The sequence below is a fragment of the Rhinoderma darwinii genome, chromosome 4 (genome assembly GCF_050947455.1).
Source record: "Rhinoderma darwinii isolate aRhiDar2 chromosome 4, aRhiDar2.hap1, whole genome shotgun sequence".
NCBI lineage: Eukaryota > Metazoa > Chordata > Amphibia > Anura > Rhinodermatidae > Rhinoderma > Rhinoderma darwinii.
The window spans coordinates 228,012,364-228,025,928 of NC_134690.1; the positions used below are offsets into that span (position 1 = coordinate 228,012,364).

The following is a 13,565-nucleotide window of genomic DNA, read 5'->3' on the forward strand; positions in this document are numbered from 1 at the left end:
TGTTAAAAATACGTATACTGTACATATGAAAGGTATACTGGCCTGACGGTTGCAAAAAGGTCACCCTTTTGGCATCTGTTGGGGAATGAAGCCGTCATTCCTTATGCTCAGTAGGAACAGTCATTGTTTACCTCCAGTGGATAAAATTCTGTCCATGGTTATGTGATGGACACACAGGTGCAGAGATCGTTACAGTAGGTGTATCAGAGCTGTGTCTTCTAACGATCCCAGCACCTGTGTGACCATCACATGACCGTGGACAGAATTTTATCCGCTAGAAGAAAACAATGAATGTTCCTACTGATCAGCAACAAGCAGAGATCTTGAAAACTGAGAAATAAATACCAAAAGTATATTGGGAAATTGTATAACTTTAATTATACAAAAAATAACAGTTTGCTTAAATGGGACAACCCCTTTAATAAGTGCTTATAAAGAACCATTGCCTCTATTTAGTTATGGTTCCTAACATTCGAATTAGGGACTGACTTAGAGCATATTTCCAGGTAGAAAGTACAGTATTAGGCCTCATTTACACAAGCGTGTGCGTTTTGCGCGCGCAAAAAACGCCGCATGTTGCGCGCGTTGGCATTGCGTTTTGGCTGCGTATACGCAGCGTTGGTGCGTTTTAAACGCGCGCACGACTAGCGTTTTCTACGCGCGTCAAAAACGCAGGGGAGATTCATGGCAAGCCAGCCTACAAATAGGCCATCTGGCCCAACCCCTGCTTGCTGGGAGAAGCAGGTTTAGCACCATAATCTCCGCCTCTGCCGAGCTCGTCGATGTGTGGAATGTGCCTTTGGGATTATGTCGCGCAGGTGGCGTGTCTTTGGGACGGCAATGCAATTGTCCATGCAGAATGTGACACGTGTTATCGAATTGTGTGTCGGTCTGCATAACTTCTGCTGCATTAATGATGCTACCTTTGATGCAGCAAATATCCTTACACATGCAGGCAGCAGCCTCAGTGTCCCGGTTATTCCTCTCGGCCGATCTCTCTCATCCTGGCTTCGCGTGAGGGATACTTTGGCGGCATATTTTGAGTGTCGATCTGGAGCGGCACCGTGGGTGCGTGATGACCTTTGAAGGGTTCTCTGTTGTTTGTCGGCTTCCCTACATACGTCACATGTGGCCTGGGGTTTTTCTGTTTTTCGTGGTTGTTCTTGGGTTAGGGACTTGCAAAACAAGAGGAGTCTTGACGCGGGCTGCGACCTTAGATCTGTGGGGGTTTGAGCAGGACTTTCGATAGTTTGCAACCTTCTTTCTGGAGATAGAATGTTGTGTGGGCTAAAGTTTGGAAAGTCCAATTGCTAGTGTACGTAGTTTGCCTCGGGGCCCATGACAGCACCTAAACGTCCGCACCTCTTGCAAACCATATCAAACCCTGAGTGATTAAATAAAACCTCATATCACGTGTATATGCATTGGACCCAAATCCCAGAGTTGTGCGAGGGTATAGGCCAAGGAAATGTGGCCCAAACATTGTGTTGAGGGGTATCAATGAAAAACAACACGAAATATAACCATTCAACATTCACGTTTTTAATACAGGGTTTTGCAAAAGCCCAAAAATTTTTCATCAAACAAAAAACACCAACATGGTGTATAATATAGATCCAACAAAAAAGAGGACGGCGAGTTGGCATCCCTGCACCAAAAAATACTGTGGCGTCACAAATTCTGGCCTCCAACACACTTAAAGGTGTTGGTACTGGTGGCCCGGGGACGAATAGGCCTGCATTTCAGCACCACTATGCTGGACCTGGAGCTGTGTAGGTTATTCCTCCGCAGCATAGTAGTGCTGATGTTGCCCGGGGTATGTTGGGCCAGGGAAGTGGGGAGCCATAGGGCGCATATACGGATGCGGGCGTTGCATCTGGGGGCCTGGGTGGAATGGGCCCGGCACCTGGGGCGTGGTGGCCGGCATGGCTGAACTGCGCCGCTGTTCAATGGCCGTGAAGCACACGTTCGGATTGTGGGGCGGTCTGGAAGCGTCGATCAACGTCACGATCGACGCTTGCAGACGGCCCATACGGTCCATGGGGACCAGCCGGAGGAGGGGAACGATGCTTCGGCCAAAGGCATCGTTCCCGTCCTCATCAGCGGCTCGCCTTAGATACTCCAGGACCCGGGCATCTACTTGCCCCGCTGCGGAGGCCTGTTGAGCACGGGCCCGGCGAGTGCGGGCACGCACGGGGCGCTCCTCTGCCGGAGAGGCGACGGCCCGTGCAGACTGGCCAGGGGCGGGCTCCAGGGGTGTCGGCTCTGGGCTAGGGGGCAGGACAGGGGCAGCAGGAGGTTCCGGCCGAGACTCGCCCACGTCTGTCTCCTCTGCGGTATCCTCCAAATTGTCGGTGGTTCTAGAATGAGAAAATTACGTTAGAACAGAATATATAACAATGCCTACAACAACACGATGGCAAACAGGACATGGGCGAACACACATTAGACACATGCAATGGCAGAAACTCTTACGTGCGCATCTCCATGATGTCCTTCAAGAACATCAGCTGTTGGGTATACATATAGGGTCGCTTGCGAGATGCGCCATTCCCGCTGCGTCCCCTTTCACCCATTTCACGCCGGAATTGGTCACGGCAGCTCCGCCACCGTGTTTTGATCTCTTGGACTGTTGGAGTTAAAAAACAGATATCACACCATCAGAACTATGACCTCTCACTTAAATGAGGGGCCCTGCACTGCCAATTACGTGGTACACGGTGATGCGCCTGCTCCACAAAAGTTTCTCATGAAAATGCGCAGAAGACACATACAGGGCCCCAGTTCTTCAAAAGGGATGACATGCTTTGCCAGAAAATGCCTGGTACTCACCCAACCGACTGCGGTTACGGGTTCGGCCACTCTCCCACTCCTGGCCGAACAGCTCCTTTGCGACCACCTCCCAGGCGTCCTCCTTGGCCGTCCGGTTGTGGTACGCCTCCGAGCGAGTGTCCCAAATTTCTGGATGTCCCTGGACCAGGACGAGGAGGCGCTCCACGTCCATCCCACGCGGCATGGCAGCAGATGTTCACAGTGGAAGATACCTTCACAGTCTCCAGTCACTAGCCCTGCCCACTCGCAGTGGAAACGCAAGCACTTCCTGGTTTTTGTTTGCTTTGTCCAGCTTTATAGACTGTTTTTCATGGACATAACAAGTGATGCGTGATTTTCGCGCATGCAACGCAGGAGCGTCCGTGTGTCATGCGTTGTTTTCACGCACCCATTGACTTCAATGGGTGCGTGATGCGCGAAAAACGCACGATTATAGAACATGTCGTGAGTTTTACGCAGCGCACGCGCACTGCGCAAAAATCACGCATCGTCTACACTGCCCAATAGAGTAATATAGGTGCGTACGACACGCGTGAAAAGCACGCCCGTCGCACGCGCGTATATTACGCTCGTGTAAATGAGGCCTTATATAGAGATGATAGAAGCTAAATTTGGCAGGGTAACTAGGCAGTACGGGTTAATTCAGCATTTTCTATTTCTTTATCATAATGTGAAATCAATAGCCTTATTTCCATTCATTACAGTGTCCTGCACATTCATAAGTGAATAGCACAAACCGCTTTCTTGCTTGCCCTTGAGTGTTAGAAACTAGTGGATTAGATTCATTATGAATTCTGGAAACACGGTACATTAAAAAGGATGGATCATTTCTTTGAAAACTGCACATGTTGTAAAATTATTCCCACAGGAAAAAGAGTATTTTGTTATGTTTCATTTCGTTCAAACATTATCAACAATTTTATAGATTGCAGGTTTCATAACCGGCAGGTGTCCCTATTTCTGTAACATTTGTTGAAAGATTTTTTTGCTGGCTGATATTTTGGCATACTTTTTTCTGCTAAAATTAAAGCAATGTATAGCACTGCTTTATAATGTATAAGGGATAAGAGGGAATTCATATAGTAATCTATGTTGTGACTTACGCTAGCGTTACATAGCAGATAAGTAGCAGAATCGTTCTAGTTAACATTGTTAGCTTGTAGTATGGCCCAATAGTGGACAGGATTTACATGACATCATTTTTGAACGTGTCTGACCAACCTTGTTCTAGACACATATAGAAATTCAAGTGTGTGTGTGTATATACATATATCTCAACTTAGAAATGCATGGTAAACTTGAGTTTAAAAAAAAAACAGAATCAGGCAACTGAAACAACCAATTATTAGCGTATTTTGTATTAGAATGTCATTTTGGGCTATCTACCTAGAGGTTCACTACCCTTACAAGAAAATAATATTTAATAATCCAGCATTCCTTATTGCTCTTGCACACAACCGAAGTCGGGCAATGAAAAATAGTCCGTGTGTCGGCCAGATTTCCTGACCCGACCACGGTACAGGTGAATGGTTCTCCTGGCATCATAGACAATTATGATGCTAGGAGTCTCTGCCTCTCCACGTAATGGCTGTACCGTACTGTATCATTTTGTTCAGTATGGAACAGCAGTTCTGTGGGGAGGTCATGTGCAAGAGCTCTTAGATATATACATACATACACACGCACATGAATACTGCACATATTGGAGGCATCACACCTTCCATAATTTACCGCTACATTTGTTCAGTTGAGATTTAACCCCTTCATGCACCAGGACATGCTGGTACGTCATGGTGTCGGGGGAGAAGTATGGAACGTGCTCCATACGCTGCGGGCGTCATCTGTGTTTTACAGCTGACCCCCGGGACTAATGGCCAGGAACAGTCAATCGCGACCACAGCATCTGAGATGTTAAAAAGAAGTGGGCAGCCCCCTCCGACAGCTCATCGGCGCCCCCACAACGCGATCGTGGGGTGCAGACGGTTTTCATGGCAGCCCAGGGGCCTAATGAAAGCCCCCAGGTCTGCCTTCACTCTGCCTCTGTTAAGATGATTATACTGTACTATGTACTATGTACTATGTACTATGTACTATGTGTATGTACTGTACTGTACTGTACTGTACTGTGTGATATTGTACTGCAGTGTATTGTACCAGCAATCTAACGCTGGTTCAAGTTGTCTGGTTCAAGTTGCCTTACAATATAGCGTTATTTAATGCGCACAGTGAACACCATAAAAAAGAAATCATTTGAAATGCCAAAATCGCTGTTTATTGGTCAACTTAATGCGAATTTTTTTTAACCCTTTCACGCCGCAGCCCTTTTTCAGATTTTCATTTTAGTTTTTTCCTCCCCACCTTCCAAAGGCCATAACGCCTTTATTTTTCCGTCTACATAGTACTATGAGGGCTTGATTTTTGCGGGACGAGTTGTAGTTTTTCGTAGCACCATTTACTTTGCCATATAATGTACTAGTAAACGGGAAAAAAATTATTTGTGGGGTAGAAAATGAATAAAACACTGATTCCTCCATGGTTTTTAGCGCGCCATTTTTACGGAAATCACTGTGCAATTAAATCAATATGTTAATTTTATTCTATGGGTCAATACGATTACGCCGATACCAAATATGTGTAGTTTTTTTTCTAGATTTTACTACTTTTACAAGTGAAAACCTAAGTGTAAGAAAGAAAATTAATTTTGTTTCGCCAAATTCCGAGAGCCGTAACTTTTTTATTTTTCCGTCTATTAAGTGGTTTAAGGGCTTATTTTTTGCGGGATAAGCTGTAGTTTTTAATAATACCATTTCGGAGTACATGCGACGGTCTGATCACTTTTTATTTAATTTTTTTGTGGGAGATTAGGTGAACAAAAAATAGAGATTCTGGCGTTTACAATTTTTTTTTTTTACGCCGTTCACCGTGTGGGTTAAATAATGATATATTGTGATAGTTCAGACTTTTACGGATGCGGCGATACCACTTATGTTTATTTATTTAATTTTTTACTATGCTCTAGGGGGAAAATGGTAAAAGTGGGGTTTTTTGAACTTTTAATTACACAACAAAACGACTTTATTTAACTCATTTTTACATTTTTTATTAGTCCCCCTAGGGGACTTCAACCAGCGATCGTTAGATCGCTTGCACGATATACTGCAATATTAATGTATTACAGTATATCGTGATTCTGACAGTCTGCTATGAAGCCCTGCCGGAGTACAAAGATGGCGGACCTGGGGGACTTCGTCAGGCCCCCAGGCAGCCGTGCCAACCAACGGCTCCCCCCGATCTCGCTGCGGGGGGGCCGTTGGGACGTTACAGGAGGTCGCCCCCCTGTTTTTAGTAGTTTAAATGCTGCGATCTCTATTGAAAGCGGCATTTAACGGGTTAAACAAGCGGGATCGCGCTAAAACGGGATCCCGCTCGTAACCCGGAAGTGTCGGCTGTAACACACAGCCGACACACTGGCTCTATGGAGCGGACTCAGCCAGTGAGCCCGCTCCATATTCCCCCACCCGGCGTGCACCGGATATATACGGCGGATGTCGGGAAGGGGTTAATAAAAAGTGATCAAAAAGGTGTATATACCAAAAAATTGTACCAATAAAAAGTACATCTCGTCCTGCAAAAAAATAAGTCCTCACACTGCTCAATACATGTAAAAATAAAAAAGTTATGGCTCTCAGAATGTGGTAAAACAAAAATGTTATTTTTTTTAACAGTAGTAAAATAGAAAAAAACCTATATAAATTTGGTATCACCATAATCGTGTTAAGCCACAGTATAAAGTTAGGTTGTCGTTTATTACCGCACGTTCGTAAAAACGAAACCCAAAAATCAATGGAGGAATCACATTTTTTTCTAATTTCAGCCCGCAAATAATTTGTTTTCAGTTTCCCAGTACATTATATGGTACTTTAAATGCTACTAATAGAAACTACAACTCCTCCCGCAAAACATAAGCCCTCACCCCTCTCTTGACAGAAAAATAAAAAAGTTATGGCTCTTGGAAAACGGGGAGTAAAAAACTAAAATCGAAAAACAAAAAATGGCCGTGTCCCTAAGGGGTTAAAGAGAATATTTCTCTAGATATTCTCCCATGGGAGTGTGTACGGATTCATAATACGATACCATACTGTACCTCTGTTGGCTTCTGATTCCATACAGAGTAATAGGAAAGTCTAAATACAGATTATCTGTTTGTAGCGTATGTAGGCATATGTGTTGTTAAAGCACACGACACATACACCAAAAGTATCCACAGGGTCTTATTTGACCTTCTGACATAATTTGCAAAGGTATGCGTCGGTATATTTTTTCCCCTGTATTGAATAGAGCCGTCAGCTACCATATTCAATACAGAGGCAAAACGTATACAGTATATATATATATATATATATATATATATATATATATTACAATGGGGCCCCTTGGGCTTTGTATGTCACTGTATCTGTATTCTTATACAGTGACATATGTTGGAGCCCTTTCTCTGAGGTATACACTACCGTTCAAAAGTTTAGGGTCACTTAGAAATTTCCTTATTTTTGAAAGAAAAGCACAGTTTTTTTCAATGAAGATAACATTAAATTAATCAGTAATACACTCTATACATTGTTAATGTGCTAAATGACTATTCTAGCTGCAAACGTCTGGTTTTTAATGCAATATCTACTTAGATGTATAGAGGCCCATTTCCAGCAACCATCACTCCAGTGTTCTAATGGTACATTGTGTTTGCTAACTGTGTTAGAAGGCTAATGGATGATTAGAAAACACTTGAAAACCCTTGTGCAATTATGTTAGCACCGCTGTAAACAGTTTTGCTGTTTAGAGGAGCTATAAAACTGACCTTCCTTTGAGCTAGTTGAGAATCTGGAGCATTACATTTGTGGGTTCGATTAAACTCTCCAAATGGCTAGAAAAAGAGAACTTTCATGTGAAACTCGACAGTCTATTCTTGTTCTTAGAAATGAAGGCTATTCCATGCGAGAAATTGCCAAGAAACTGAAGATTTCCTACAACAGTGTGTACTACTCCCTTCAGAGGACAGCACAAACGGGCTCTAACCAGAGTAGAAAGAGAAGTGGGAGGCCCCGCTGCACAACTGAGCAACAAGACAAGTACATTAGAGTCTCTAGTTTGAGAAATAGACGCCTCACAGGTCCTCAACTGGCAGCTTCATTAAATAGTACCCGCAAAACGCCAGTGTCAACGTCTACAGTGAAGAGGCGACTCCGGGATGCTGGCTTTCAGGGCAGAGTGGCAAAGAAAAAGCCATATCTGAGACTGGCTAATAAAAGGAAAAGATTAATATGGGCAAAAGCACACAGACATTGGACAGAGGAAGATTGGAAAAAAGTGTTATGGACAGACGAATCGAAGTTTGAGGTGTTTGGATTACACAGAAGAACATTTGTGAGACGCAGAACAACTGAAAAGATGCTGGAAGAGTGCCTGACGCCATCTGTCAAGCATGGTGGAGGTAATGTGATGGTCTGGGGTTGCTTTGGTGCTGGTAAAGTGGGAGACTTGTACAAGATAAAAGGGATTTTGAATAAGGAAGGCTATCACTCCATTTTGCAATGCCATACCTTGTGGACAGCGCTTGATTGGAGCCAATTTCATCCTACAACAGGACAATGACCCAAAGCACACCTCCAAATTATGCAAGAACTATTTAGGGAAGAAGCAGGCAGCTGGTATTCTATCTGGAATGGAGTGGCCAGCGCAGTCACCAGATCTCAACCCCATAGAGCTGTTGTGGGAGCAGCTTGACCGTATGGTACGCAAGAAGTGCCCATCAAGCCAATCCAACTTGTGGGAGGGGCTTCTGGAAGCATGGAGTGAAATTTCTCCCGATTACCTCAGCAAATTAACAGCTAGAATGCCAAAGGTCTGCAATGCTGTAATTGCTGCAAATGGAGCATTCTTTGACGAAAGCAAAGTTTGAAGGAGAAAATTATTATTTCAAATAAAAATCATTATTTCTAACCTTGTCAATGTCTTGACTATATTTTCTAGTCATTTTGCAACTCATTTGATAACTATGTATTTTCATGGAAAACACAAAATTGTCTGGGTGACCCAAAACTTTTGAACGGTAGTGTATGTTGGGAAATATTCCCAACATGAAGATCAAACGCAATGTGAATAGAGCCTTAACCTTCACAATACACTCAGTGAATAATTCCCAAATTACAAATAGCTTGTGGGTTCCGTTTTTCATTATATTTTTTTAAATATAATCTATATTTCTACATAAATATCTTAACCATGACACCAACGACTTCCAAGTGAAAAGTGCCAATGATGATCTATCAACGTAAATCCAAAAAGTCACTGCTGCCAGTGTTAGGTCTGTATTTTAGATTCATAATATGGCTTTCTTTTCAATCAAAGTCTGCATCAAAAGCAGGTCGCTCCATCAGATGCTATACGTATTGGATTGAGTTTTTGATTGCTACGTTACATGGCACACCACACAGAACTATATGGGCCACAATTTGGTTCCATTATACACAGGCGTGTTACAGGCAAAAAGGCCACAGTCGTGTGCATGAGGCCTTAGGCTGTGTTTAAATTATGTTGATACCTCCCTTCATAATATTTATTAAAGGTAACATTAAATTTAACTTTTTTCAATGCACAAAATTTTAGAAATTCTGTCAAAGATATAAAAACAATGTTAAAAACTCAAGGAAGTCAAAGTACGCAGATATACAGTACAAGGGACAAAACATACTGTGAGTAAACCATAGAGTAGGGCCACAAATGTTGGGTTTATAATGACTGATTAAAGTCCTTTAGCAATACATAGTAACAGTATATATTTATTTCATTTTTGTTCTCATTTTATTTCAGAAAATTCATTTCCAAAGCCAAAAGTATTGGAGGACAGTGTTATCTCACCATTCAATACAAATCTAAATTATTCAGGGCTGGCTGCAGGAAATGGGCTACCAGAACTACCAGCAGGGTCAATGGATCATGGAAATCATGGAAATATGCCAATTGTGGTACCTTTAATTCCTCCTCCTTTCATGAAACCACCAACAGGTATACAATGACTTTATGTATATTTGTGCTACTAAATATGATGGCTTATGTTCCGCCAATCAATATAAAATCTGCATTCTGTTGTAAATATAGTCACATAGTTCGTACGGTTGAAAAAAGACACATGTCCATCAAGTTCAACCAAGGGATGGGAAAAGGGAGGGGATGAAATAGACAAGTACTTTACTATTAGAGCAGAATGTATAGGTAATGTGACTATAGAAAATCCCTTGACAATGTAAGCTATTACTGTGACAATTGACATTGTACAGACATTTGTATTATGTTTTTATACTTCAGACCTAAATTTATGCCAGGGAAATAGTTAAAAGATAGATTAGACATTATTAAATCCCACTATGAATAAATGTTCTTACAATACTATGTAGCATTTAATGAAACACAATATTACATTTTTATGTAAACTTCTGCTGACCCTAAAATAATTAGTAGTCACAATGAAGAGAGTGGTGGGTGACTACTACTACATGAATTATCCAGATTATGGTTCTCAAATACTCTACTAAAGGGTTATTGACAATGAGTAAGGCCTCATTCACATGACTGTATTGAAATATGATTAAAAATTGATGGATTGCTTTGTCCATAATGTCTATATTGCATATTTACTGGTTATTTAAAGTGACACTGTCACGATCTAGTAGCCGCATCTGCTGCAGAAATTTTGCCTGTGGGATAGTCAGCCGTACGATGCCCCAAGCCACTCTTATAGACTCGTGTACTGGGGGCTTTAGACAGCTTTTGCCACTGCAACCTGTCTGCCATGTCCAACGCTGTATCACCCTGACCTGTTTTCTCCCAAGGCCCAGCCAAAAAAAAAAAAAAGATATATTTTTTCATTGACTTCAAAAGAAAAATACAGTACCAATGCGCACCATTTATTTGAAATTCAATTTGACCATCAAAACGCATGTGAAATTAACCCTTTATTGCTATATCTTGGCTCAGCTATAAGTGTGCTATCTCATTATCTGCAGTCTGTGTAAACATGTCTATACTTAGAATAGGATCACCTATAAAATTAATCTACAGTAACCATAATTTTGTTGAAAGATACTTCAAAAATGAAATGGTCTTGCTTGTTACAACCCAACCAATCAGATTCTCTTTATTTTGGCCATATTTCTTTCATACAAGACAACCGATATCTGACTAATTTGACCTAAACTGAGAGGTGGATTTTTTTATTGCCAACTTTCATGTCTTAGTCTTTCACATTAAACATATATATGCCACAGTATAAACTTAAAAAAATGTATATGCATTATTCATTGTAATATTTATCTTTTTTTTTACTACAAGTTATATGCCATTGTTCACACATTTTAAGTAATTGGCATGCATTCCATATTACAAAGTTTATCAAAGTGTAGCTTTAAAGTATAATAAGGTATCTATTGCATGTTATCATGTTATGTATTTCCTCTCGAGTTGGGCTTTTTTCCAAGACTTATAAAATGGTTTTCTTTTACACAGTTAGATGAGCGGGCACTTTATGGTGATTGGATCCTCTTTTCCTGTCTACCAATATCTTTCTTCTTCTCTCATGACCTTCTATCTCTTACCAGTGGCAACCCCTTTCTCCTGTTGTCTTATTCACACAGTCACAAAGTTACTATTCAATCTGGTGAAATATTCGGTTTCTTCACATGTGCAACCTTGCTCCCATATCTCACTTTTGTAGCTAAATTCTCACACTCAAGATTCGCTTATCAGACCGTATAAATTTAGTATTTGTTGAAGGACATGGATCACTATTGACTTATTTTACCTTCAGAAACAGTTTATACTCCTCTTGTACAGTATTAATGCTCCCATCGCAAAAACAGAAGAAAATCAACTTTAAATCACCATATTAAATAATTAGAAGCGTAGAATTATTAGAACAATAAATAATTAGAATAATTAGAATATTAATAAAGCTCAATTAGTTGATTAGTCATCTCTTTAGTAACAAGTTTGTAACAGAGCATGGTTTTAATAGAGAATCTTACATCTCTACATTTCTGACTGACTGTATTTTGCATTGTTGCTCTTTCTTGCCTCCTTGTATTGTATACTCCAAACTAAAAGAAAGTATCCTTTAAAACATGTGTAAGCAACGTAATTATTGGGGCATATGACTTTATTAGTCTAAATAATTGTACTTGGTTTTCAGCATGCTACTCTAGCAAACTTGTTGCCATAAAGGCCACACACAAATATTTGTACATTGAAGAGGTTCTCTCAACATGACAATGTCTAGAAACCAAGTATCTGCGACCATGGATACCAAAATGGCAAAAAAATCGTAATGTGTTCTGCAGCTAGTAAAAAAAAAATATGTCTTCATATATTATGGGAATGTAGCTGCTCTATGGTACCGTATAAATTGAGAACCACCTTTTTGCCCAGTTAAATGAAAGATGTGTAATCACATGCTCAAAATGAATTTTTCAGTATTTTACTCTTATTTTATTAGCAACATAAGAGCCTTAAAGGCTATGTACACCTTTGAGGGCATTTTTTTTTTTAATAAAAAGTTTAGTCAGTGTGTTTAGTGTAACTTTGTAATTAGTCTTCATTAAAAAAAAAATACTTTTGGAGATACAGCTGTTCTGTATTCTCTATACAGAACAGCTGTATCATTTGTTTTACACTGAATCTGTCAGTCCCGCGGACCTGACAGGTTCAGTGTTGGCAGGTCCTGCGTGTGTCTGACACGCAGGATCCACCTGTAATCAATCACATTTTAGTTCATAAGGTCCGCGGGACTGACGGATTCAGTGTAAAACGAGAGATAAAGCTGCTCTGTATAGAGAATACAGAACAGCTGTATCTCCAAAAGAAAACCGATTTGTTAATAAAAACTAATTACAAAGTTACACTAAACACACTGACTAACCTATTTATATAAAAAACAAATGCCCTCAAATGTGTACATAGCCTTTAAAGGGTAACTAAACATTCAACAAACTTCTGACATGTCATACTGACATGTCAGAAGTTTTGATTGGTGTTGGTCTGAAAAATGAGACCCCCACCAATCGCTAAAACAAAGCGATAGAAGTGCTCATGTGAGCGCTGAGCGGCTTAGTTTCTGTTTGGCTTTTTCCAGAAATTGATGTACATCGGCTTTACGGAAAAAGCCAAACAGAAACTAAGCGGGTCAGCATTTACATGAGTGCTTCTGCCGCTTTGTTTTTGAGATTTGTGTGGGTCTCAGTGTTCAGACCCCCACCGATCAAAACTTCTGAAATGTCACTATGACATGTCAGAAGTTTGTTATATTACATCAATTGTAGTACAAATATCAAGAGTACAGTACAAAATATTCTCGTACTATTGGACCACTGGGGTATGTTGACCATGTTCCTACCCAAAGATACATACTGTTGCCTATATCACAGTGGCCATTGCCATTAAAGGCTAAGCTTAGAAAGCACAGGGAGGCAAAGTAAGTTATCAGCTACCAGTGTTTCCTCAATCCTGCCAGGGGATAACAGTATATAGAAATCCATCTGACACATAAATTATATACATGGTATATGAGGCTGTACAGATGTAGGCCTTCCATCCGAATACTATGTATAAGTATAAGTCCAGGAACATCAAACTGGGGACAATTGAAGAAGGTGCAAAATATTGCTTCTAATTTTTGGAACCGCTAA

The 13,565-nt window shown here is 40.9% G+C and overlaps 1 protein-coding gene across 5 annotated transcripts in view; it reads left to right on the plus strand.

Moving 5' to 3' along the window:
• SOBP (sine oculis binding protein homolog) overlaps nucleotides 1–13,565 on the plus strand; it is a 202,653-nt gene that overhangs the window by 54,492 nt on the left and 134,596 nt on the right. For 4 of the 5 annotated variants that reach the window (XM_075862230.1, XM_075862231.1, XM_075862232.1 and 1 more), the window contains one exon: nucleotides 9,700–9,894. The exons of the other annotated variant lie outside the window; for it this stretch is intronic. In XM_075862230.1, the coding sequence (XP_075718345.1) occupies nucleotides 9,700–9,894 (195 nt within the window). The remainder of the gene's footprint in view (nucleotides 1–9,699; nucleotides 9,895–13,565) is intronic. 5 annotated transcript variants of the gene reach the window in all.